Genomic DNA, 27529 nt, shown 5'->3' on the forward strand with positions numbered 1-27529 from the left:
AAATTTTGGCCCAAATTCCCCTTGGCTCCTTTAGTTGCTGGCTGATTTGGGACCCCTGTTTGACCCCTTATATCTGCCTAGAAAATTCTATAAAAGTAGGAGTATGATCCTTTCCCGAAACCCAAAAAACCCCAGAAAGGCTTTCCCTTGTTTCCAGCCTTCAAAAATTGACCCTTCATAGCTTGGCCCTCCAATTTCGAATTTTGTTGCTGTGACTGATCTTGTGCTCTCCCAACTCAAACAATCCTCCTCAAATGGCCCTCCAAGTGATCTCCTACTTCTCCCGACCAGTTCTAGATCAACAATTCCTTCCTCCAACTCCCACATGAGCCCAGTGATGGCTCTCTTCGCAGGCCCAGGTCACTATAAATCAAACTGCTCCAATGCAGCAATCTCTTGCTCCAAAAATCTCTTGGAAGGTTAATACTCCATTGTAGCTTCAATGCACAAACTCCCCCGATAGTTGTTGCATGGGTGAACCCACAAGAAACACCTGCGTGTTCCCCTTCTGTGTCCTCCAGAAAGATGTACTAGCTGAGACAAATGTTGAATGACATGATTGTGAAACTCCACCGTCTCTTCTCCAAGGTAGTACGAATTGTCTTCCTAGGGTGGCACTCGAAGTCCACCGAAGCAAGGGTTGAGATCTCTGCTCAAAGACTCTCGTGTGATAAAAAACATAGTAACCTAGCTAAGCAACTCGAGCAACTAAGGTTGAGTTCAATATGTCAAAAGATAAGATGATTAAATGAGGAGAGTTTCCTCCCTTATATAGATTTTGTGGAGCACTTTTCCCTCCATTTTCCCTCCATCGTGGGTCCCTCATTTAACCATTGATTCCCATCCATGAAAATCAAACTAGGGAATGAGTATTCTCCTAGTGTGTGTGGGCCCCACGTACAAATTAAAAACATCGAAATAACTTCTACTAAGTCTAGCCTCCTAATAAAATCAAATGGGCCCCATCACCTCCAAAATCAGCCCCAAAATGTAGAAATTAATCTTGTTCCAAAATAATTTAGGAAGGGACATTACAATCCTCCCCTCCCAAATGTTGCTTGTCCCCAAGAAACTTCAATGCTAGATGCTCAAGTATGCGCTCGCCCTCCCAAGTAGCATCCTCATTTGGTAATCTCCTCTAATGCACCAAAAAACACTTGTCCTCAAGCAATGCTTGAGCAAGCATCCTGTCTAACTGTTGCTCCCCACTGTCACTGCAAAATGTGTCAAGCTCCCAGATGTGCCACTGGATCATGCCTGATCTCTGCACTATCCTGATATGAAAGAATCCTTCAATACTAGGATCCCAGGCAATCTTGTCCAACATGAAGCTTCCCTCACTCCACTCACTATCCTACCCAGTGAAAATACCAGAAATCCCTTCTCCACTAGTGACCCGCTAAAGCCCAATGGAAGATCTGTATGATCTCTCGCTGCAGTAGCCAATGAGTTGTGATGCCCCAGTTCCCTGCTAGTTACACAGTGGTGCCACCATGCTAATGTTGCGCTACTCTGATTATGTCATACTCCCCATCGTGTGCAGTCAGTATCCTCCTCTCCTCAAACTCGATGGTGGAATACTGAAAGTGGTGAGACACATCCTGCCTGGGCATCTCCATGTGATCCAGGTGGATCTTGGTGGCCACCTGCCAAGTCCACCTGGACCCCCACCATTGTTTCTCTCAGCATTTTCAGTTTCCTTAATTGTAGCACAACTTACTATTTTTAGCAGTTTTTCGGGTCCCGAACTTTCGGAGCCGTTTTGAGGCCCTAAACGATGTTTTTTGGGAAATCTACCGCCATCAATTTTTCTAATAAAAATCAACTTTTCCTTCGTAGTCCTCGGAGAGAACTTTCCAACGGGCTATCATGTGTGTCAAACGGAGATAATACGACCAATTCGCGACCCTGGGAAGTTGGCTGTCCAACTCACCCCAAAACGGGGCCCACAATTTGGCGTTTCATCTTCTAGGGTTAGGTTTTGGAATGTGAAGGGTTTTCCATTGTTTCTCAATAATAAATAGGCCTTTGAGCCTCATTGTAAAGACAGTTCGGAACAGTTCAGAGGCATGTAGCCGACACATCTCTTCTCAGAGATAAGCTACCATCGCCCTAGCTGGGTTATTTCTATTTCTATTTGTAAGCATATTTCAGTATTTTCCATTAATGAAATGAAGTATTATTTCCGTTGCATATCTGTCTTTATGGTTATCTCTATATTTTATTGCATTCCTATTTAAATCCAGATCAGTGGTATCAGAGCGGTCTGCTTTTTCTCTGTTTTTCTTTGCATGTCCCCAACGAGGTCGGGATATAAGGAGTTAGGGCTTGAACTGGTTGAACCTTTGCGAGACCAGCCTCGCAGATCCTGACGGCCTCCTATGGCGGATGAGAAGAAAGATGAGGGGGCAGGAGATCCTATCAAAATCTTGCTCGAAGAAGCCCTCGAGCGACAATGGAACGCGATGATGGACAGTTTTGCCCAAATCCTTCAGCGGCTACCCAGAAGCGATGCATCGGCTTCCAGCAGCTACTCTGGAAATGCCACACCCAAGGTACAAGTTAATTTTGAAATCCCCATATTTGAGGGTCAGATAGACGTAGATGCTGTAGATAAATGGTTAAATCTGATGGAGGGTTATTTTTCTGTTCATGAATTTTCAAGTCGGGAAAAGATTGTTTTCGCTCTTCTCAAAGTAGCCCCCCACGTCAAGGACTGGTGGGAAACCTACTGCGAGCAGAAGGATGAAAATACTGGCTCACTATTTTCAGCTGCACCCACCTGGAATTCATTCCGGGATGCCATCAAGGAGCAGTACTACCCTGTTGGAAGCTATCAGGATGAATACATAAAATGGACCACGTTGCGGCAGGGAAGAGACCAAGATGTGCCGGAGTTCACCAATCTTTTCCATACCCTTCGCACAAAGCTGTGTATCAAGGATACAGAGCAGCATTTGATACTCAAATACTGCGGCTGCCTGCACAAGTACATCCATGAAGAAATACAATTCCTGAACATCTCCTCGCTCGGCACAGCGTATCGATATGCCGTCAAGGTCGAGCAGAAGTTTAAACAAAAGAAGCGAGACTTTGGATCTACGAATCTGAAGCAAGGGAAAGGTGCCCCTAAAACACAGAACAAAAGACAAAGCCAAGGCGGGGTAGCCCAAGACAACCCGCCAAAGCTGCAGGCAAAGAACAGCGTCTCGAAGACGAAAAAGGACACGAGAAATTGTTGTGTGTTCCATAAGAGCTCCACTCACAACACCAGTGAGTGTCGAGCCAAGCAGTCACTGGTGGCTGAACTAAAGGTTCCAGAATCAGATGCATGTTCCGACTCTGAGTCAGAACCCGACAAGGGGGATGACAAAGGGAAGCAGATCATTGACGCGGATCCCAACGCCATTGTTGCTACCGCAAAGATCCAGAAAAATGAACCCGAAGATCCAGAAGAGGAGGAGTGTCTCTTCCACTCCCAGATGTGGGTAAAGGGCTCCCCGCTACAGTTCATTGTCGATAGCGGGAGCCAAAAGAACCTCATTTCGGCAGAGGTTGTGAAGCGGTTGGGCTTGCCGACCACAACACATCCACAACCATACACCATCGGGTGGCTTCACCAAGGACGGGATCTTCGCGTGAGCCAACAGTGTTGTCTTCCGTACAACATCAAGCCCTTCACGGATGAGGTATTATGTGACATTGCTCCCCTTGAAGTTTTTGATGTATTATTAGGACAACCATACTTGTGGAAGCAACATGTTGTGTATGAATCAAGGCCCTGTGATGTTATTGTTACATTGGGAAATAAGTTGTACAGGATACCAGAGGTAGCACCACCTACCGCCATCTCTTTGATTACTGCAAAACAATGCAGTAAGCTCATTTCCAAGACTGGGAAATTTGTTTTCCTGATGATACACACACAAGGAAAGAATAAGACAATAGCCATGGCCTCCAAACAAGACCCCTCCGCATGACAACTACAGATGGATAAGGTCGTGAAGGAGTACGAGGACATCTTCACCTCCCCCGTAAGGGTTCCTCTGCACTGTCATGTCAAGCACTCCATCGATCTAACCCTAGGTGCACCATTACCCAATGGACCAATTTATCGGTGCTCCATTCTGGAGAAAGATGAAATCAAGAGGCAGATTCAGGAGCTGTTGCAGAAAGGTCACATCTGTCCGAGTTCATCACCTTGTGGGAGCCCGATCGTGTTGGTACAGAAGAAGGATGGGACTTGGAGACTCTGTATTGACTATCGGGCGCTGAACAAGATCACTGTCCGTAATAGGTACCTGATCTCGCGGATTGATGACCTCTTGGACCAACTAAAGGGGGCAAAATATTTCAGCAAGATCGATCTGAAGTCAGGATATCACCAGGTACCAATCGAACCCTCTGATGTGTGGAAGACTGCCTTCAAAGCCAAGGAGGGGCTCTTCGAATGGTTGGTTATGCCTTTCGGATTGACGAATGCTCCTGCAACCATCATGAGGCTAATGGATGACATCTTGCGGCCATTCACCAACTCATTTGTAGTGGTATACTTGGATGACATTCTGATCTTCAGCCAGAGTTGGGAAGAGCACCTCCACCACATCCGACAGGTTCTTCAAACACTGCGGCAACACAAGCTATGTGCCAATTTGGAAAAATGCACTTTTGGCATGACCCAGGTTCAGTATCTAGGATACATTATTGATGAACAGGGGGTGCATGTAGATCCGGCCAAGATCCAAGTCATTCAGGATTGGCCATCTCCAACCACTCCGATGGAGCTCCGCAACTTTCTAGGTCTTGCCAACTTCTACCGTAGGTTCGTGTTGGAGTTTTCTCATATCACTTGGCCCTTGAGTCAAGTCATTTCTGGTCTGCATCTCAACAGAAGGCATTCAGAGAGTTGAAAGATCGCCTCTGCACGGCACCGGTGCTCGCGTTACCAGATTTACAACAACCATTTGAGGTCGAGACATATGCCTCTGACTATGCTATTGGGGTAGTCCTTACTCAACACGGGCATCCAGTGGCATATCACAGTGAAACACTTTCAGACACAGTCCGGAAGTATCCCACTTATGATAAAGAGATGTATTCTATTGTGCAGGCCTGTCGACAATGGAAGCATTACATTTTGGGGAAGGAAACGGTTATCCACACAGACCACCGACCCCTGCAGTTCATACAGACCCAAGGGAAATTGCAGAATGATTGCCATCAGAAGTGGTCTACATATCTGTAACAGTTCCATTTGAATATCAAGTATAAGAAGGGCAGCACCAATAATGTTTCAGATTGCCTCAGTCGACCACCAATCATGGCATTAACCACCGTGCTCAACTCTTGTGGGCACGAGACTTCTGATTGGCCACTTCTCTACAAAAGCGACCCAGAATTTGGCCACACATACCAGACACTCTTGGGGGGTCGGCATGTTCTAGATTTTCATCTCCAAGATGCCCTGTTATGCCACCTGGGTCACCTTTGTGTTCCTTCAAGCGAGCATGCCAAGATGATTTGGGAAGCACACTACAGTTGGGCTGTTGGGCATTTCGGGGTCGAGAAAACGATGGCAGTACTACAAAAGTATTTCTATTAGCCAAATCTTCGACAAGATGTCGGGAAATACATTAGATCATGTACTGCCTGTGCCATTGCCAAACCAACCATCAAGAAGCAAGGCCTCTATACCCCACTGCCTACCCCTAGTCGACCTTGGGAATCCATCTCCATGGATTACATGTCAGGCCTTCCTTCCACTAAGCATGGAAATGATTGTGTTTTTGTGGTCGTCGACAGGTTCTCGAAGATGGCCATTATGGCGGCCTGTAAGAAGAATATCACAGTAGAAGCCACTGCTAAACTCTTCTTTGAACGAGTTTGGGTGCACTTTGGGATCCCACAGTCTATCATCTCAGATCGGGACAGTCGGTTCCTCAGTACATTTTGGTCCAGTCTCTGGTCAATGCTGGACACCAAACTCACTAAGTCCACAGCCTTCCATCCTCAAACTGATGGCCAGACAGAGGTTTTCAATCAAATGATTGTACACATTCTGCGCATGTACAACTCAAAGCATCCACGCACATGGGACGAGAGCCTCCCCTATGTTCAGCATAGCTCCAACCGAGCTCTTCATAGCTCGACGGGCCACAACCCTTTTCAGGTGGGCCTGGGATTCCAGCCACTATGCCCCATTGATGTGGCCATGCCACTTGCAGGTACTCACACAGATTCAGCTCATGTCCAGTCCGAAATAGATAAGGCAACTAGCTTCATTAAGCACATCCAACATATTCGCCAGTAGGTCCATGACATTCTGGAAAAATCAAATGCCAAGTACAAGCATTGACATGATCAACATCGGGTGCCACACAAGTTTCAAGTGGGCGAAAAAGTCTGGTTGCATTTGCAAAAGGAACGCCTTATTGGAGCCTATCGGAAACTGAGACCACTTCGATATGGTCCTTACACCATTATTAAGGCTGTGGGAGACAATGCATTTGAGCTCAGCATTCCCCCATTCCTTGGCCTACACCCAGTGTTCAATGTGGACCGCCTTCGGCCATACTTTCCACCATTGCTAGACACATCCGACATTGCAGAACAGCTCACACCCACAGAATTAAATGCAGATTGCATGGAACAAGCTGCAACTGATCGGATCATGGACACACAGGTCAAGAACACTCGCCAACAGAATATCCAACTGTATCAAGTTGTCAAAGCAGGCCAACTCCTTCACCAGGGCAAGTGGTTCACCAGGGACCAAGTTCAGCAAAAGTTTCCTCATCTCATGGAGGAACTCAACGCAATGGGGACCATTGCTTCCTAAGGGGGGAGGAATGATCCAGGTGGATCTTGGTGGCCACCTGCCAAGTCCACCTAGACCCCCACCATTGTTTCTCTCAGCATTTTCAGTTTCCTTAATTGTAGCACAACTTACTATTTTTAGCAGTTTTTCGGGTCCTGAACTTCCGGAGCCGTTTTGAGGCCCTAAACGATGTTTTTTGGGAAATCTACCGCCAACAATTTTTTTGATAAAATTCAACTTTTCCATCATAGTCCTCGGAGAGATCTTTCCAACGGGCTATCATGCGCGTCAAACGGAGATAATACGACCAATTTGCGACCCCGGGAAGTTGGCTGTCCAACTCACCCCAAAACGGGGCCCACAATTTGGCGTTTCATCTTCTAGGGTTAGGTTTTGGAATGTGAAGGGTTTTCCATTGTTTCTCAATAATAAATAGGCCTTCGAGCCTCATTGTAAAGACAGTTCAGAACAGTTCAGAGGCATGTAGCCGACACATCTCTTCTCAGAGATAAGCTACCATCGCCCTAGCTGGGTTATTTATATTTCTATTTGTAAGTATATTTCAGTATATTCCATTAATGAAATGAAGTATTATTTCCGCTGAATATCTGTCTTTATGGTTATATCTATATTTTATTGCGTTCCTATTTAAATCCAGATCACCATGGCACCAAGGTCTACCCATCCAAATTTGACTGCGAATCTATGTAGAAACCGAGAATGTCAGCCTCCCCATATCCCGAAACCCTCCGTTAACCCCCATGTGTTATCCCAAGAGCGGACTATATCACTCTCTGCCACGACTTTGCTCATCACGAGTGATCTATCGATGAACTGAATCCCTACATCCCATAGCCAGACCTGCTGTAGCATAGCCCTATCAACCGAAGGAATCCCTCTGGCCCTCATCTCTAGTCCCTGCATGTGAACACTATATAGGCTCCATATATCATGGGATAATCTGATGCATGCTAATCTGCCCTATGCCTGCCACTATGTAGTATCGATGATTGTTGGAAGCCACTTGTGCCAAAGAGCTACCCTCTGAATGCAACCAAAATATGGGTATCCGATACTCGTAATCGACTCAGGATATGTGGATCCATCCTGTCCTTGCCAATCATCTTCCCTGGGTCTGCCATCTACCCTCTTGATAATGTGCCAATATAAGGTTTGGAGCCTAGACACATACTAGGAAACTACCTCAATCGTACTAGCTATCCTTTGCTCATGCTTGGTCCTGACATGCCCTAGGAAAAGAGTGACACATGTCTCCCTCAGGACTAGCTTCTTAGACGTAGGCTCGGTGATGAATGATATGCCACCCCTGTAGATGATCACCTCATTCCCCAACCTATGAATGTAAACTGACGCACCAATCCAATGCCACTGCTGAAAATTTTTTCCACTAGTGTGTTAAGTGTGACCCAACTATCTCAGGTGAGCTCCTCATCCCCCACTGCTCATGACCAGAGTGCATAAAGTCCAGAAAAATTGACTGCGCTCTGAAGGGATGTAGAAGAGGGTCAAGCATGAGTCCTCACAGATACCATCAAGTATCACTCATCTGTGTCCTTGTCGATCTTGGGTGAACTACGCCTAAAGGTATGCCTAATGTTTCCATCTAAGGGTCTCCCTACAAGAAACACTCCAAGACCTCGTTGTGTGGTACTATACACCCCTGCATACCACTGATCATCCCAGTACTCCTGGACATGTCATTGTATATCACGGCCTACTGCTGTACATTGTTGGATGACCTCGGATATGGTTATTCCATAATGTATCATCCTATGTCCCACCTGTGTCACTATACTTGTCACTTCCTGCATGTACTCAATGCGATGTGAGGCACTCCCACTCCACAACACAGTCCAAGATACTAAGGCACACCCCCATGCATCTCCATTCCCATCTGTAGAACATTGCTCTACACTAGATGCTCCTACCCATCCCTGAATGAGATGACCTAAAGCTATGTCCATATACGTTAGTCCACATCCAACCCAGATCATCACCTCCACTATCACAAAACCATGCTTTCTGATGAGGGGACCTCCCTCCATGTCCTCCCTAAGGGATCTAATAAGTGAACCTCCCCAAGTGTCAGCAACAATGCCACCACTTCTTTTCTCCTCTATGTCTCAAACAAATGCAAAGATTCCCTAGCTCCATACAAGGCATTTTCTAGTGGCCTGGCAATTCCACCTCCTCCGACAAACTCCTGCCAGAGTATGCTGATCATCCTGAGACCCCGTGTACAATTGTCATACCAAGACAACCTAAGGATTCTGCCCAAAAACTGGTTGGCCACTGGTGCTGACTGAAACTCTCCTAGCAGAGGTGCACGCTCGACTGCTAGGTCAACTATACCCTCTAGGTTGTAGTCAATTGGTATACCTGGGAAATGATAGGTGGTACCTCCTGAATCCCAATGCCAGTTTGGGCTTCCATCATCCCCAATGCCTGGAAACTCCTGTTGAGCTCCACCTGGGTCCACTACCATCTCCATAGTCCACTCCACCTAGTACCAATTCAGAATCTCTCACCACCCAACCCCAAGAGAGGGATAGAATGCATGAACTCCCTCACATAGAACAAACCTAACTTGTGGGTGATGCACTGTGTGCAACCCAAGTTGTCTCATTTCGCTATCCTCGTCAATACATACAACCTTACTAGGTAGCTCTGTCTCCCTCTGTCCAATGGGTCAAGGTAACCTAATAGTGCTTCCATCCTCGTCTATGTATGCCTAAAGAGAGTTGCTCTCACGCACCAACGTGCACTCTAGCTGCACCAGTAGGGAATCCAATTGCTCCCCAATGTGAGTCAATTTGGTCGTGGACTTGGCCAAAACTGCTCTCATGCCCTCCAGCTCCTCGTTCTTCTTTATAATCACCTCTCGCACTAACGTGACCTTCCTTTTTAATGCTAGAAGGCAGGCCTGAAACTAATGGAACTGTCATGGGCATCTATCACCTATAAACTTGGTCATGGCTCCATATACCTCAATAAGAGTTGGCATCTCGTTCATGGGTGGCACCTCCTCAACATATGGCTCTATGTGTGTAGGCTCTATCTTCTCCACCAAGGTGTCAATTAGGGCTATCAAAGAGGTCTCTAATAAGGTGACTCTTGTGCCACATCGAGTATATCGATGTGCTCCTCACCATCTTGTGGACTCTCAGCATCATGCTCAACCTCCTCCTCAATCACATGATATCTAAAGTCAGGTCTCCAACAACAAAAGTGAACCATGGTCTCACCTTCAGACTGTCTTTGTCTTACCTGCTCCTTTTCAGGAGATTTGGTGCCCTGATCTGGTCGATTTTCCCCACATGATGTAGACGGCTTCACCCCCACGGCCTACTCACCTCTAATTTCTCTGTTTTAAGGGTGAGGATGGGTTTGGTATGTCACCCTCCTCAACTGGGCCAACCTCTCATCGTCCCAATGAATTTTACCCCTGAATTTTTGCATACTAGATTTCTCTTGAATCATGGGTTTGTCTCTAGTTTCACCTGTCACTGCCCATTCATACCCAAAGCTTCCATGATCTTCCAGCTAATTTCCCACAGCTGGGCCAAGATCATGCTCTGATACCACTGTAATGTTCCAAACTAGGGAAAATATTTCTATGCAAAGCAAATAATAAAAGCAATGCCATCAAATTCAAACATTCAATGCACATCCATAAAAAGTATAGGAATATCCAACAGTTGAGCCATTTTATTATAACCTAGGAGAAAAGTACAATAATGTGGAAGTGGTGCACCGGGGCTTGCCTGAATGGAAATCGTGATCAAACCCAGGTGGTAATATTTCAAGCCCATATGGCACAATAACTGTTGCAATGATGCCCTGCACTTCCCCTGTGAAACTATGTTGTTTGCTGCAAGGATGCTACTGCAAATCCCACCTCTAGTGCTCAGAAAATTACGGAAAATTCACCCCATCCTCTCCACCAAATACCAAGAATAACCCATGAAGTAATTGGCCAAATGTTGACCTCATAATTTTGGCCCAAATTCCCCCTAGCTCCTCTAGCTCCTGGCTAAGTTGGTACCCTTGCTTGATCCCTTAGATCTACCCAAAAAATTCTATAAAATTAGGATTGTGATCCTTACCCAAAACTCAGAAAAATGTAGAAAGGGTTTCCCTTGGTTCCAACCTTAAAAAATTGACCCTTCATAGCTTGGCCCTCCTCCAATTTCAAATTCTGATTCTGTGATAGATCCTGTCAATATCTGCTCTCCTAACTCCAGAAATCTTCCTCAAATGTCCCTCCAAGTGATCTCCTACTTCTCCTCGCCAGTTCTAACTCTAGAATTCCTTCCTCCAATTGCCACGTGAGCCTAGTGATGGCTCTCTGTGCAGGCCCAGGTGACTGTAAATCAAATTTCTCCAATTCAGCAACCTCTTGCTCCAAAACTCTCCCAAAAGGTTAATCCTCCATTGTAGCTTCAATGCCTAAACTCCCCTAGTAGTTGCTGCCTAGATGAACCCACAAGCAACACCTATGTGTTCTCCTTCTGCGTCCTCAAGAAACACATACTGACTGAGAAAAATGTTGAATGATATGACTGTGAAACTCCACTGGCTCTCCTCCAAGGTAATATGAATTGCCTTCCTAGGGTGGCACTCGAAGTCCACTGAAGAAAGGGTTGAGATCTCCACTCAGAGACACTCGTGTGCTAAACAACACAGTAACCTGTCTAAGAAGCTCGAGCAACTAAGGTTGAGTTCAATATGTCAAAGATAAGATGTTGAAATGAGGAGATTTGGCTTCCTTATATAGATTTCGTGGAGAACTTTTCCCTCCATTTTCCCTCCACCATGGGTCCCTCACTTAACCATCGATTTCCCCTCCATACAAATCAAACTAGGGAATGCGTATTCTCCTAATGTGGGTGGTCCCCATGTACAAATTAACCACATTGAAATAATTTCTACTAATTCTAGCCTCATTATAAAATCGAATGGGTCCCATCACCTCCAAAATCGACCCCAAAATGTAGAAATTAATCTTTTTACAAAATAATTTAGGAAGGGACATTATATTCCTCCCCTCTCAAATGTTGCTTGTCCCCAAGAAACTTCAATGTTGGATTCTCAAATATGTGCTCACAGTCCCAAGTAGCATCCTCATCCGGAAAGCTCCTCCAATGCACCAAAAATCACTTTTCCTCAAGCGATGACTGAGCAAGCATCCTCTCTAGCTGTTGCTCCCCACTGTCACTGCAAAATGTGCCAAGGTCCCAAATGTGCCACTGGATCGTGCCTGACCTCTACACTATCCTGATATGAAAGAATCCTTCAATACCAAGATCCCAAGAAATCTTGTCCAACATGAATCTCCCCTCACTCCACCCACTATCCTGCTCGGTGAAAATACCTAATGGAAGATCTGTATGATCTCCCCCTGTAGTAGATGATGATATGTGATGCCCCAATTCCCTGCTAGTTCCAGAGTGGTTCCACCATACTGATGTTGTGCTACTATGACTATGTCATACTCCCCATCGTGCGCAGTTAGTATCCTCCTCTCCTGGAACTCGATGGTGGAATAGTGAAAGAGGAGAGACACATCCTGCCATGGCATCTCCATGGCACCAAGGCCTACCCATCCAAATCTAACTATGAACCTATGCAACAACATATAATGTCTGCCTCCCCATATGATGAAACCATATGTGAACCCCCACGTGTCATCACAAGAGTGGACTATATCACTCTTTGCCACGACTCCAATCATCACGAGTGATCTATCGATCAACTGAATCTCTACATCCCATAGTTAGACCTGTTGTGGCATAGCCCTATCAACTGATGGAATCCCTCTGGCACTCATCTATAGTACCTGCATATGATCACTATATAGGCTCCATATATCGTGGGCTAATCTAATGCATTCTAATCTACCCTGTGCTTGCCACTATGTAGTAACAATCATCATTGGAAGCCACGTGTGCCAAAGAGCTACCCCGTGAATGCAACCAAAGGGTGGGTATATGATACTCGTAATCAACTCAGGGTATGTGGATCCCTCCTGTCCCTGTAAACCATCTCCCTCGGGTCTACCATCCACCCTCTCGATAATGTGCCAATATAAGGTTTGGAGCCCAAACACATACTGGGAAACTACCTCAGTCGTACTTGCTATGCTCTGCTCATGCTTGGTCCCAACATGCCTTGAGAAAAGAGTGACACATGTCTCCCTTGGGACTAGATCCTTAGACGTAGGCTCGGTGGTGAATGATATGCCACCCCTGCAGATGATCACCTCATTCGTTGAATTGAGGCTTCTGTGATCCATATCAATTTATGAGGAAAAATATTTTGGCGTAAATCACATGATAGTAGATTTGTTGACGCATTTCGAACCAACCAGTGTGGTCCATTGTTAGGACAAGTTGAAGAATCGGATCATGGTTATATCTTAAATAAGGAGATCCTACTTACCAACGAATAGGATTGATTGAAAAAATGGCTATAATAGATTGGACTAGGCTAACGGCTATAATTGACCTAGAAATGGATATATTTAATTAAAATAATATTATTATGTTGAAAAAAATTTAATTTAAAAAATGAAATAAAATGATAGATAAATAAATAATTCTGACCAATATGATAGAAATTGTATTATTTTTTTTTCTAAATATGACTAAATCTATTAATGAAACAAAATATAGTACATGGAGGCACCGACCTCTGCAGATCCTGTCTCAGATTTTACCATGTTTTAACAAATAGTAACTGAAAATGACTGCCCTCAAAGGGGAAACCAGTCCAAAATTCGAGGAGTGTGCTGCCCACGCAGGGGAATCAGCCTGTAATAACATTGTGGTATAGTTTTTTGAACAAAACAATAGAATTGACATCAATTACAACAAAAAGCATAAAAAAAGACCCCTAAGTTGGTGACCGGGTGCTTAAAGAAACCTGAAATAAACCTTGGCCTGCTAGGTGTCATTAGGTGGTAGAGGTTCCTCCACAATTAGACACCTGTAAGCCTCCATATCATCTTCGTCGTGCTGTTTCCTGCTTGTCGTGGCTTCCATATTCGTATTTCCACTTGGAGTATTGTGTACCTGAGTTGCGTCCATTCGGTTCAGAGCTTCACCATGTGTTCTGCGAGTCCCCGAGCTGCTACCAGGAGTTTTCCTTCTGCTTATGTTGGTCCTTTCCTAAATGATGCAACCCGGGACGACAGAGCTCTATGGATCCTTTCTGAAGGCAACATAAATGGTAGCAATAATGCACGGGCGCTCCAGTGTGCAACGGAACTGGAACTGGGTAGAATGGCATGGTTGCATCGTCGGGATAGAAGCATTAGGAGGTTGATGGGCGTTTGCAGCACGACTAGAGCCAGCTGTCTGAGCACACCTCCTACCACTGTGGGTGACGGGATACCGACCTGTGAAGTGAGCAGCTGTCGAGGGGGAGGAGGAATTCGAAGGAGTAGAGTCAGAGAGGGACCGCGAGGGTGGGCGAGTAGCTCTGCCTCTGCTGCTGCCCCTTCTACATCGCATCTTGTGCCTCAAACGAGGCATATTTGCTTGGTTGGAATTGGTTCGACGGGTGCTAGGAGGAGCAGGATGAGGGATAGAATGGTCAGTGGAAGTAGGAGAATGGGGAATTCGATGATCAGAAGCAGAATTCAGGGCCGAAGCAACAGTTCTGAAGCAGCAAAACAGATTATGTGAGAAGTGGGCACCTTCAACCATTTCAATACAATAGAGGATCTGGCACCTTCTCCCCGTTGTCGTGCGCGAGCTCGGCTCTGCAGCAGCAGGGAGGCAGTTACAGTCCAAAGGAGGTAGAACAGGGTGAAGGTGGTCCGAAATCACCATCTTATGGATCAGAGTGAGGTTTCCTCGGCCTTCCCACAACATTAAATTTTTTCGGCTTTCACACAGCATTAAAATGCCATTAATTATGGCGGTGGGCTTCTAGGTGGAAGCATGGGTGGCCATGTGGCCACGCCACTTGCCAGCCCAGATTTGCCGCATTGTACCAGCGCGATTAATCACCCGCATCCGGGAGAAATTGTATTATTATTAATCAGATAGTTATTTAGAATTATTATTATGGCTAGGGTACCTCCTTAGTATAAATTAATTAGTAAAACCCTAATATATTAGTGTGTGGGGTTTTAATAATTATATATTATAAGGTAAATTGTTATTCCAATATTAGAAAATTTAAGGATCATTTTAAGAAGGAGCCAATTTTGTAGCCAAAAGTTCCAGGTGGCGACAAAGTTTGGCTACATTTGCAGAAGGAGCACCTTGTTGGACCCCACCGCAAGCTTCGCTCACTCCGATATGGACCATACACCATCACCAAGGCTATCAGCGACAATGGCTTCGAGCTCAATATCCCACCGTTCCTTGGTCTGCACCCAATGTTCAATGTAGGCCGCCTTCAACCATACTATCCACCATTGTTGGACACATCCAACATTGCAGAACAACTCAAACCAAAAGAGCTCAACTAGAACTGTATGGAACAAGCCACAATTGATTAGATATTGGACACACAGATCAAGAAAAATTGCTAACAAAGGATATATCTATATCGAGTTATCAAAGCAAGCCAACTCCTTCACTAGGGTAAGTGGTTCACCAGGGACTAGGTTCAACGGAAATTTCCTCACCTCATGGAGGCTCTGCATGCAATGGGGACCATTTCTTCCTAAGGGGGGAGGAATGATCCAGGTGGATATTGGTGGCCACCCTCCTATTCCACCTAGATCCTCTAGTCAGTTTCATTTGTTTCCTTTTTTATTTCAGCATTTACTATTTTTAATAGTTTTTCGGGTCCTGAACTTCCGAATCAATTTTGACCCCCTAAACGACATTTTTTGAGGTCCGCTGCAAGCCCATAATCATTGGAAAGGGCCAGTGGAAAAACCTATAGTACTCAGAGAGACCTTTCCAACATGGAATCATATACAGCAAATGAAGATAATATGACCAACTTATGACCTTGGGAAGTTGGCTGCCCAACTAACCCCAATGGGGCCCACAAAATCTTGGTGTTACATCTCTTGGGGTTAGGGTTTTGGTTGTTTAAGGTTTTATCATGTTTTTAAATAATAAATAGGCCCTTGAGCCTCATTGTAACACAGTTTAGTTAGCGTGTAGCCTCCACATCTCTTCTCAGAGATAAGCTACCATTGCCCGAGCTATCTTATTTCCATTATGTTTGTAAGCATAGTTCAATATTTTTCTATTAATGAAATGAAGTGTTTTTTTTGTTACATCTCTATATTCATGATTATATCTATAATTTGTTGCATTCCTGTTTCAGTTCAGATCAGAGAGAGAGGAGAGATAGAGGGGGAGAGAGAGATGGAGTTGGAAGGGGAAGAAATACATAGAGAGAGAAAGATGGAGAGGGAGAGGGAGTGACAAGGGAGAGAGAGAGAGAGAGTATGTTTTTGGTGTGATAAGGAGAGACAAGGGGAGATAGAGATATATATGGAGAGGGGAGAGATGGAAGAAGAGAGAGGAAAAGAGAGGGAAGGAGGAAGATAAATAGATATGGGGAGAAAGAGAGAGAGATATGGAAAGAGAGAGTGTGTATGTTTGGAGGATGAGATAGAGATATAGATGGATAGGGTAGAGAGACAGAGAGAGTATGCAGAATGATATAGAGATATAAAGAAGGAGAGACAAAGGGAGATAAAGATATAGATGGAGGGGTAAAGAGGGAAGAAGAGAGAGACAAAGACACAGAGAGAGAGATGTGTGTTTAGGGGCTGAGATAGAGAGAAAAATAAGGAGAGATGGAGGGAGGTATAGATATAGATGGCATGGGGGAGAGGGAATAAGAGAAAGATAGAGAAAGAGAGGGAGAGGTGGAGAGAGAGAGAGACAGAGGAGAGAGGGAGGGGGAGAGAGAGAAGGATAAAGGGAGGGAGATAGACAACAAGATGGAAGGTTGAGAGAGAGGGAAGAATAAAGAGACACACAAAGACAAATACAAACATAGAAATTAGATCTAGAAAGTCATGAATATTTTGGTTTTTCACAAAAATAGATGTATTGATTTCAGTGTAGTTGCTGATTTCTAATCCTATTTGATCGCTTGCACTAGATGCATTGATTTCAGTGTAGATTTTGATTTCTAATCCTATTTAATACCTTACACTAGATGCATTGATTTCAGTGTAGATGTTGATTTCTACTCGTATTTGATTGCTTGCACTAAATGCATTGGTTTCGATGTAGATATTGATTTCTAATCGTATTTGATCACTTGCACTAGATGCATTAATTTCAGTGTAGATGTCGATTTCTAATTCTATTTAATACGTTACACTATATGCATTGATTTCAATGTAGATGTTGATTTCTACCCCTATTTGATTACTTGCACCGGATGCATTGGTTTTAGTGTAGATATTGATTTCTAATCATATATGATCACCTGCACTAGATGCATTGATTTCAGTGTAGATGTCGATTTATAACCCTATTTAATACCTTACATAGATGCATTGATTTCAATGTAGATATTTATTTCTACTCCTATTTGATTTCTTGTGTTGGATGCATTGGTTTCAGTGTAGATATTGATTTCTAATCCTATATGATCGCTTGCACTAGATGCATTGATTTCAGTGTAGATGTCGATTTCTAATCCTATTTGATTTTTTGAACTACATGCATTGATTTTAGTGTAGATGTTGATTTCTAATCCTATTTGATTGTTTGCACTAGCTGCATTGTTTCGATGTAGATGTTGATTTCTGATTTGATGCAACTAGATGTATGATGTACATTAGGGGATTTGTATCAGTCTAAGTCCCTAGTGAACAAGTTGTCATTACGAAAGAACTTGTCTAACATGAGGATGAAGGATGGAGACTTAATGATAGAGAATATGAATGCCTTCAATGTTGTCGTTACTTAGCTAATATCTTTTGATATTAAGATTTCAAATGAAGATATATATATATATATATATATATATATATATATATATATATATATATATATATATATATATATATATATATATATATATATATATATATATATATATATATTGTTTGTGGTGAAATGAAATGGAAAGTAGTTCAAAGATAAAGATCGTGAAATTCAATGTGAAGAGTTTTGAGTTGTAGAAGCGTAAAATGGAAGATTTTTTTGTGTACAAAGATCAATAGATTGTTGCGGATCCAAGTTCTGCACTGATGGGGATGTCGATAGGAAATTGGAAAAATTTGGATCAAAAGGAAAAGAGCACAATACAATTGTGCCTCTCATATTCATCATTCCTGAATTTTTTAGGGGAATCTACCAAAAAGGCTTTGTAGAAAAAGTTAGGGGATTTGTATCAGTCTAAGTCCCTGGTGAACAAGTTGTCACTATGTAATAACTTGTCTAACATGAGGTTGAAGGATGGAGGCTCAATGGTAGAGAATATGAATGCCTTCAATGATGTGGTTAGTCAATTAATATATTTTGATATTAAGATTTCAAATGAAGATAATTGTATTAGTTTTTTGTGTTCCTTACTAGTCTCGTAAGATAGTCTGGTCATTACCACTGATAGTAATGAAACTACTTTAAATTTCAATAATTTCGATGAAATAGTCTCATCCTTGTTATTGAATAAGATTAAATGGAAAAACATGAAAATTAAAAACACATATGCCTTGTCTATAAGAGGTTGCATTGATTTAAGTGTAGATGTCGATTTCTAATCCTATTTAATACCTTACACTAGATGCATTGATTTCAATGTAGATGTTGATTTCTACTCATATTTGATTGCTTTCACTAGATGCATTGGTTTCAATGTAGATATTGATTTATAATCGAATTTGATCACTTGCACTGGATGTATTGATTTTAGTGTAGATGTCGATTTCTAATCCTATTTAATACCTTACACTAGATGCATTGATTTCAGTGTAGATATTGATTTCTACTCCTATTTGATTGCTTGCACTGGATGCATTGGTTTCCGTGTAGATATTGATTTCTAATCCTATATGATCACTTGCATTAGGTGCATTGATTTTAGTGTAGAGGTCAATTTCTAATCCTATTTAATACCTTACACTAGATGCATTGATTTCTACTCCTATTTGATTGCTTGCATTGGATGCATTGGTTTAAGTGTAGATATTCATTTCTCATCCTATTTTATTGCTTGCAGTAGATGCATTGCTTTTAGTGTAGATGTTGATTTTTAATCCTATTTGATTGTTTGCACTACATGCATTGATTTTAGTGTTGATGTTGATTTCTAATCCTATTTGATTGTTTGCACTAGATGCATTGATTTCAATGTAGATGTTGATTTATGATTTGATGCAACTAGATGTATGATGTACATTAATTTCAAAGTAATTAGATTAATAGTGTGCATTGATTTCAGTGTAAGCACATATCTTCCCCCTCCATCTATATATCTATCTCCCATTGTCTCTCCTTCTTTATCTCTATTTCTCACCCCCAAAACATACACACACTCTCTCTATATCTATCTATCTCTCTCTCCCTCCCTCCCTTTTCCTCTCTCTCTCTCTCTCTCTCTCTCTCTCTCTCTCTCTCTAACACTTCTCTATCCATATCTATATCTATTCCTCCCTCCCTATCTTTGCCTCTCTCTTATTCCCTCCATCTATATCTCTATTTCACCCCCAAAACATACACATACACTCTTAGTGTAAGCACATAAACATTATTCATGATGTGAATTGACTTTTGTGTTATAGTAATTCAACCATAAATAAAATACTTGAATTTTCATCCTAAATGTTCACTTACCCGAAATGTCTTCTTCCTGAAACTGTAAACTATTTGTAATTGGCTACATTCTTATTATTCCCATTTTCCATCATTCAACATTTCCTAAAACTGTAAACTATTTGTAATTCACTACATTCTTATTATTCCCATTTTCCATCATTCCATATTGTTAATCACTTTGCATTCAAACGCGGTAATAGAAAATAACTAATTGGGGTGATAATAAGAACAATAGAAGAAAATAGTTTCAGATTGATCACAATGAAGATTGTTTGTAATTGACTATATTCTTATTATTCAAAATTTCTATCATTCAACATTGTTACATTGCCACTTTGCACTTAAATTTTTTATTTCGTCATTTTTCATCATTCAAATTATTAATAGTCTCTCTCATCTCAACAAGTTGAGTTAACTAAGCAAAGTTAAAATTAAATTGACCAAATTAATCTTAGACATATTTAACATATTTAAAATGATCAAAATAATTAGATATTCAACAAATTTTGTATGACCACACACAACTTAAACTAACCTAGATCCATCTTAACCTCAGATCTATCAAGCGCCAAGAGGGATCAAATCTCTCGAGGTGCAAACCTTTCCTCAAGTTTTGCACTCAAAAATGAGGTTTTCACCTCGAGATATTTGATCCCTCTTGGTGCTTAATAGATCCAGAGTTAACATAGATCTAGACTAGTTATATTATAGTTTTAATTATTGGACAATATTTATTTAGATGTAATATATTGAATACAAAGTAATTAGCAAGATTTGAAAACTCTCTTCATTGTTTTCATCACATTCATTAAATTATTTAACTTACATTTATTAAATTACTTAATTTTTTTTCATCACATTTATTAAATTATTTAACTAGCATTTGTTAAATTACTTTTTTTTTTTTCATTATAATTTTAGTTATTGGACAATATATATTTAGATACAATATATTGAATACAAAGTAATTATCAATATGTGAAAACTCTCTTCATTGTTTTCATCGCATTCATTAAATTATTTAAATTTTTTTATTATTATCATACTTTTTTTTATTATTTTATATAAATTACATTTAGTTATAAGAAAGATTACAAAAAATAAATTATATCATTAATATTAATCGAAAATAAAATTAAGTAGAGTTTAAAACTAATCGTTCCGTGTCAATATTAAAATCATCAATATGTGATTTCGTCCCTGAAAATATTTAATATGAACTAATATTATTTTAAGTGAAATATATATAATAAAATTACGAATTCCTGAAATTGAAATATATTTTTATATTTAAATCATTATATATATATATATAGATATATATATATATATATCTATTTTTTTTTTTTTTTTTAATTTTTTTTTCAATAATATTTATTAGGCCGATAAGGCTTCCTTTGAAAGAGACTTTCGTCGTCCTTTTATTTCTAATGTTGACACCTGGCGTCAACATTCAGCGGGCATTCAGTGAAATGGTCGGCATTTATGTTATGGTCTTCCGGGTTTTTCATCAACGTGGGTTAGTTATGGCCATAACCACCTTACCCCTAACTGCATTCTCGCCTCATTTGCCTTCTGCGTGCCTCTTTCTATCACGACCGAAAATGGCTGCCGCACCAGTAGTTGCTTCACCCGCAGGCGAAACCGATTGGATCCCTAAGCTTCAAGCCGAGGTCACGAAGCTGAACCAGATCAGGTAAGTATTAACAGTAAAATTCTCTGTTGCTTTCATTTAAAGATCCGCCGCCTTTAAATTCCATTTAAAGATATGTCACGTGTAATGGATACTTAATGCTTGCAGTGATAATGAGAAGGAAGGGTTTGTGCGACTGGTTTCTCGCTACCTCAGGTGACTAACAGCTAACGACTCGCCATTGCATCTTTACGGATTTCGAATACTGAGTGAATATTTCTCAGCTTATATTCGCAGACCTTGGTTATTCATTTAATTTACGGTCCCGTAAATCTAATTGTCTGTTTGTCTACTCCCGGGGTTCGACGCCATGACCTGCCGCTTCGACTAACCGTTAATATTTTTTGGAATTTGATGGATGCAGCGGCGAAGAAGAGAAGATTGAATGGGAAAAAATCAAGACCCCGACTGACGAGGTCGTGGTTCCCTACGATACGTTGGCAGCTTTGGGAGAAGGTCTGTGATCTGTTATCAAACAATGCATATATTGGATATTTCTCAATTAAATGTTGGCGTCTCAAATTTCTAGATTGGATATTTGTGTTTAGCATATCTGGATATTTAATTTGGATCTGCATTAAAAATAGTTTCTTATGAAATTTGCAGATCCATCGGAAACCAAGGAACTCTTGGACAAGCTTGTTGTGTTAAAGCTTAATGGTGGTTTGAGAATAACCATGGGTTGTACTGGGCCCAAGTAAGTGTTTCTAACAGACATATATTCCATACTCTTCAATGTGCAAATTCGTCAAACTCGATTCTCTGTTTCGATCTTGTTTGCCTCCTATTGATTGTTACCAGTAATACATAAAGCAGGCCCACCACTGTAGACACATAATTTGCATTTAACATGCCACCGATACTAACTGGGCGGATTTTGATAGGCATATATAGTTTGATATCTGCTTCAGTCATTTTGAAATTGCCTCTGGGTATGTTTTCTAGACATACAAACCTCTAACAGTTTAGTTAATAACAATATGCAAAATTAAACAGAAACTATAATATATAGACCGAAAAATTCAATTGAGACTTTTATGGAACATAGCAGAGTAGATCCAGAATGTACCTTGCAGGCTGTAGGGTCTTACAGTGATGTGACTGCAGTCATCACTGCAGTGGAGGCTGAGCTTCATCTGATGACTTTGATTTATGGCTTTCTCCCTCAGGTTGTTGGAGTCCCATAGCACATTATGTAAAGAGTTCCTTTCAATCCATTCGCAAATATCAACTAGTTCAACCAGTTTAGGCCTTATGCTTGATAGACTATTCGCCAGAATCTAATCCAGGTTATAAAATCTATGTTTCAATTTACCTGGCTTGCTTGAAGTTCCTCTGCACCAGGTTATAAAATCTATGTTTCAATTTAGCTGGATTGCTTGAAGTTCCTCTACACGACTGAATATACCTTCGCATTTTAAATTCTTTCACGTTGACCTGCAAAGCTGCTTGGATTAGAATTTCTACCTCCTCTCCGAGAAATCCATGAATTTGTTGAACCAGTGTCTTGTATCACAAGAATTGGGGACAGATGTCTGATCCCTTATTGAAAATGGTCAACAAGGCTAATATCCACAGATAGGTGTTTGCAGTATAGAACACTGATTATCTTTGGTCTGCCTCTATATTCATTGAGCTTCTTTCTGGGTTACGTCCTTCATCACAGCCCCTGATTTATCATTCTTTCGAGATTGATCCACTTGAGTTGTACGTAATGGGCAATCTCTATTGCCTCTGTTCCTATTCCAAATATTTGAGATCATAGACCATGATCTTTTATAATGGCCTCAATATTCAAAAACTTGATTTCCTTTCGTAGTTGATACTGCCATGTTTGCCAGCCAATTGGCTACTTGATTGGCAGATATTCTGTTGTGGTTGAAGCATATTGCTTCAAGGTTTCCCAAGCCATCTATTATCCATTCGATCTTGTTCCACAATTCTCATGAAGGATCATTATTCTTCTTGTTTAAGTTGTTGATCAAAATCTTTTACACTATGGCAAGAGAGAAGCTCTATAGCATGGTTGGGGGGAGATGTTCATTACTTTTGTGTGTAACACCTAAAAAAGGCTAGCTGGCATCAAAAAGGTTGACTTTATATGTAAAATAGTGCTGAGAGGTTAAGATCTAGGGTTAGGATGGATCTATGGTAGTGCAATCCCCTTGATTTTAACTTGATTGTAAACTCATGTATGGAAAGTAGAATTCTCTCCATTCTACTAGGCCAGTCTTTTCCTCTAAGGCTATTACATTTCCCGTTTTTTAACCTAATGTAGGACCTACATAATTGTGATGGAAATTTTGTGTGAGATATACTTGAGCACTCTTCTATGAGACTTGGCTGGTTAAAGCTACCTAAAAAATTCACGAACTTGCTAATTTTTCCTCCTTCATTTCAACTTGATTGTAAACCAATGCAAGGAAAGTATATTTTCCTCTTAAAAACTCCCTGCTACTTCTAGGCTAGGCTTGCCGTTTGATGCTCCATCAAAATATAAGATTGCTATTACATTCTCAGTTTTTGTGGCCTACTGTAAGACCTATTTAATTGTGATGCAAATTTTGTGTGATATAATTTAGTACTGTTCTATGAGACTTTTCTGGTTAAAGCTACCAAAAAAATTCAAGCAGTTTGCCTTTTCCTTTTATCTATTTTAATTTGTATTTAAATCCTTTAATCTAATTGGAAGGCCAAATTACATCTTCAAAAACCTCTGAAATAATGGGGGGTTATTCTATGGCATAGTTTGTTACGATGTTAGAAAAAGGGCAATCTTGAGTGGATATGCTAGCTTTCATTGCTTATGTACGAAGGGGGATTTGGTGTGCATGCCCTTTGGCTCGTAGATGGGTCCCCATCTTGAATCTTGATGTGCATGTATATTGATTTCTAACATAATATATGTGGCAGTATTAAAAGATGGGCAAACTTTCTTTCTTGCGATGATTGGAAATTCTTTGAAATTGACTTAAAATTTAAGCTATTCGATTTAATCTGCAGATCCGTCATTGAAGTACGAAATGGCCTAACATTTCTGGACTTGATTCTAAAGCAAATAGAGGTAAAGTGTCAATCTATTCGAGATTTACAAATATATGTACTTAAAAGATCGCCTGTAAGTACTTGAATCATTCTAACATTAACCTATTGCTCTGTTTTAGTGTTTTGTTGCTTGAAAGAGAAAAACTCGTTGCTATGTTTTCTTTATTTGCTATTTGATAGTTTGTTCGTAAAGAATCTGCAGGTAATAACCGAGGTGCGGGGAATTAGGATGGTTCGTGTCCTCAGTTATTTCTATCACGTTCGGGAACCAGAATCAGACGAAGAAGTCACATGGTTCAAAAATTGGTGTGATGGGGTTTTGGGAAACTGTCTGAGGAAGTTGATCGACCCTAAACCATATCGTTTCAGGAAGTTACAACTTGTTGCAACTGAAGATCATCATTTAGAAAGCATACTGAGGAGGGTAGAGTCACCAAACCTGATATGGCTACGCTGGAACAACTGTCCCTTCTCTTGCCTACCTCCTTGGATTCCGATGAAGAATATAAGGGTTTTAGAAGTGGTATGAACCAAATTGAAAAAACTATGGCAAGCAGAATCTCAGGTTAGGGCTAAAGACAATTTTGTATTTATTCTCTTTTTTACTTTACCACCCTAATTTATGGTAGATTGTTGTTGCAATTTCTATACTAGCTCAGGCTCTCGAATGCATTTGAAGGGTTTTGTAGATAAAGGTTATCATCTCTGTATTTTTCTTACTGTTGAAAGATGAATATTGTGGTGGCAAGCACCTCTGGAGTTGCAGGAGCTACATGTTTATGCTCCTCTTTCAATGTTCCCAAGGTCCATTGGACGGATGAAGCACATTGAAAAGATTGTGCTGACTTGTATGTCAGATTTGATTCATCTCAAAACTTTACCAGAGGAATTTTGTCATTTGTCCTCACTGCAATACCTGCACCTAAGATGCCCAGATATGAAGTCGTTGCTTGATTCTTTTGGGTTCTTAACAAATCTCCAGCACCTCAATCTCTCTCGCTGCCGGAGTTTGCATAGGCTTCCAAATTCCTTCGGGAATTTAATTCGACTTAAATATCTGAATTTGGAATATTGCTCCGAAGGCCCTCAAGGGCTTTATCTGATTCTGATAACACTTGGGAGTTGGGACATTTGAGAAGTCAAGTGGAAGAGATTTATCTTATTCTGATAACACTTGGGACATTTGAGGAAAAAATAATGTAGTAGGAATAACCTGTCTGATAGTGTACTCTCTGAATCTAATAGAAGACCACACATACAAACTCTATTTAGTCAAGTGGAACTGTGGAAGGGCTTTATCTGATTCTCATAACACTTGGGACATTTGAGAAAAAAATAATGTAGTAGGAATAGATCACTTGGGACATTTGAGAAAAAAATAATGAAGTATAGTAGGAATAGCCTGACTGACATTGTGACTCTAAAGTGGAGACTCTAGATCACATCCAACACAGAATTAAACAATTCCCTATGTGTATCCACTTTGGCTACGGTGAAGAAGGCAGATTCAGCCTTTAAAAGAGGTCTGCAGAGGGTAAATTAAGTGAGTGAAATACATGGCAAGTGCCTGGATTGAAGGAATGTGTGACCTTTTAGATCCAATAGCTCTACCCTTTCATGCATCAGACTCATAAATTTATTGAAAGCTATACATAGTGTTTGAATAGCGTGTTTGTCATATGCAATGGCCACTATTCGACATATGTTTGATGGCCTATATTCTTACTTATATATTTAATTTCTGTAAGCCAACTATGCATATTAGCTCAATAGATTTGAGTATTTTCCCCTACTAAGGAGAGCATTGAATATTCTCCAACAAATTTTCTAATAGTTTTAGAGAAGATTACTGAAAATGATTCCCTATAATGTGCAAAACTGCACAAGCACAGTGAGTACAACCGAATATAGCTTAATAAAAAGAAATTTGTGGATTGTTCAGAAAATAGTTAAAATATCATGAATTATGCACAGGATTCACAAAAGAAGCACACTGCTTCCAAGTGATGGGTGTCACACTGCCTGCCCTAAATGTGGGCACTTTATGTGGTTGCCTGCACTAAGTTGCCTAAATATAAGGTACAATGCCTCCGAGCTAAAACACAATGAATATAAAAGATATAATTGTCCAGTAATGCTCTATATTACAAGAAAACTCTGTGGTTATGAAAATAAATTGACAAACCTTAATCCAGACCAAGGCCTACTAATATGAACCACTTATAAAATATTATTACAAAGCCATAAGGAGTCCAGTCTAGGTGAAGGAGATGCTCAACTTTCATGTCTAATACTGACTTGAGTTGAGTTTGGCCAAATATAATATTAAAAAAATTATAACAGAATTTAAAATTCCTCATCAATAAATTAAAAGCAACATACATGTCTGTATGCATACACACATTAGCCTATATCCATGTTAGTGCTGAGTTTGTCAAGTTTTCCACTGTTCAGAAGGATCAAATCCCGTAAAACCTAATGAGGTGATCATCTTTTATACTATTCATTCCCTATGGTGTGTCAGGGGTATAGCATTCCCTTAACTTCATTGCCATCTCTCCTTGATAGTGTAGTATCTCTACAGTTTGAAACCTGTTGAGACACACAGCTGAAGCAAACCAAGTCAAAATCAACCACGTGGAATCAAGAAAATATGCAGCAAAATAACAATGGCAAAAAGATGTGGCAGGTCATAGAAGATACAACTGTCCTTCAGTCATATTAATATTTCATGCTCTATGCCCAAAACTCCCTTAAAATTTCCTATAGTTTCCAAACTGTGGCTACTCTTGACAATAGTCCTGACCTTTCATATAAGGCACAGGTTGGACTGCTCGTAGGCAAGTTCACAGATTGAGCAATCCATTTCATAGATATAATAAAATACTGTCTCAGGCTAGACGAAATGTTAAACTTAATATCTTGAGACCTCACCTCAAGTTGACCTTTGCTTGCAGCAGAATGCAATGCAGTTGAGCCTTGACTATCCCTGTACCAGGCAACATCGTGACAATTTTTGAAAAGCTCTCTCAAAATCTCCACACTCCCTCCCCTAGCAGCAGCATGAATAGCCCTGCTCATCATTTCAAATGAAGGGGAAGACTCATATACTGCTGCATCGTCCTCCTGATCGCATCCAAGACACTTGATATCATGGGAAAACCCAAGGATTTCCCTGAATATTTCAGCATTTTTGCT

General features: G+C 40.9%; 1 protein-coding gene across 1 annotated transcript; it reads left to right on the forward strand.

Moving 5' to 3' along the window:
• Positions 1-21152: 21152 nt before the first annotated feature.
• Positions 21153-24892, forward strand: LOC149202911 (UTP--glucose-1-phosphate uridylyltransferase-like). Its single transcript, XM_089400072.1, has 6 exons — positions 21153-21289; positions 21395-21442; positions 21651-21742; positions 21893-21983; positions 24290-24350; positions 24534-24892. Exons 1-6 carry the CDS (start codon positions 21198-21200, stop codon positions 24858-24860), a joined length of 711 nt encoding a protein of 236 aa, XP_089256198.1. The 5' UTR covers positions 21153-21197; the 3' UTR covers positions 24861-24892.
• The last annotated feature ends 2637 nt before the right edge of the window (positions 24893-27529 follow it).

Source organism: Pinus tabuliformis, chromosome 2_1 (genome assembly GCF_031772625.1).
Source record: "Pinus tabuliformis cultivar Carrire ecotype Pingquan chromosome 2_1, CPIR1, whole genome shotgun sequence".
In the NCBI taxonomy this organism is placed as follows: domain Eukaryota; kingdom Viridiplantae; phylum Streptophyta; class Pinopsida; order Pinales; family Pinaceae; genus Pinus; species Pinus tabuliformis.

What these genes read in the sequence shown, in the direction of transcription:
- LOC149202911 (XM_089400072.1), top strand. Translation starts at nt 21,198, where the DNA reads ATGGCTGCCGCACCAGTAGTTGCTTCACCCGCAGGCGAAACCGATTGG. An exon ending in CTGGTTTCTCGCTACCTCAG is followed by an intron (nt 21,443 to 21,650) that starts GTGACTAACAGC and finishes TGATGGATGCAG; the next exon opens with CGGCGAAGAAGAGAAGATTG. An exon ending in GTTGGCAGCTTTGGGAGAAG is followed by an intron (nt 21,743 to 21,892) that starts GTCTGTGATCTG and finishes TGAAATTTGCAG; the next exon opens with ATCCATCGGAAACCAAGGAA.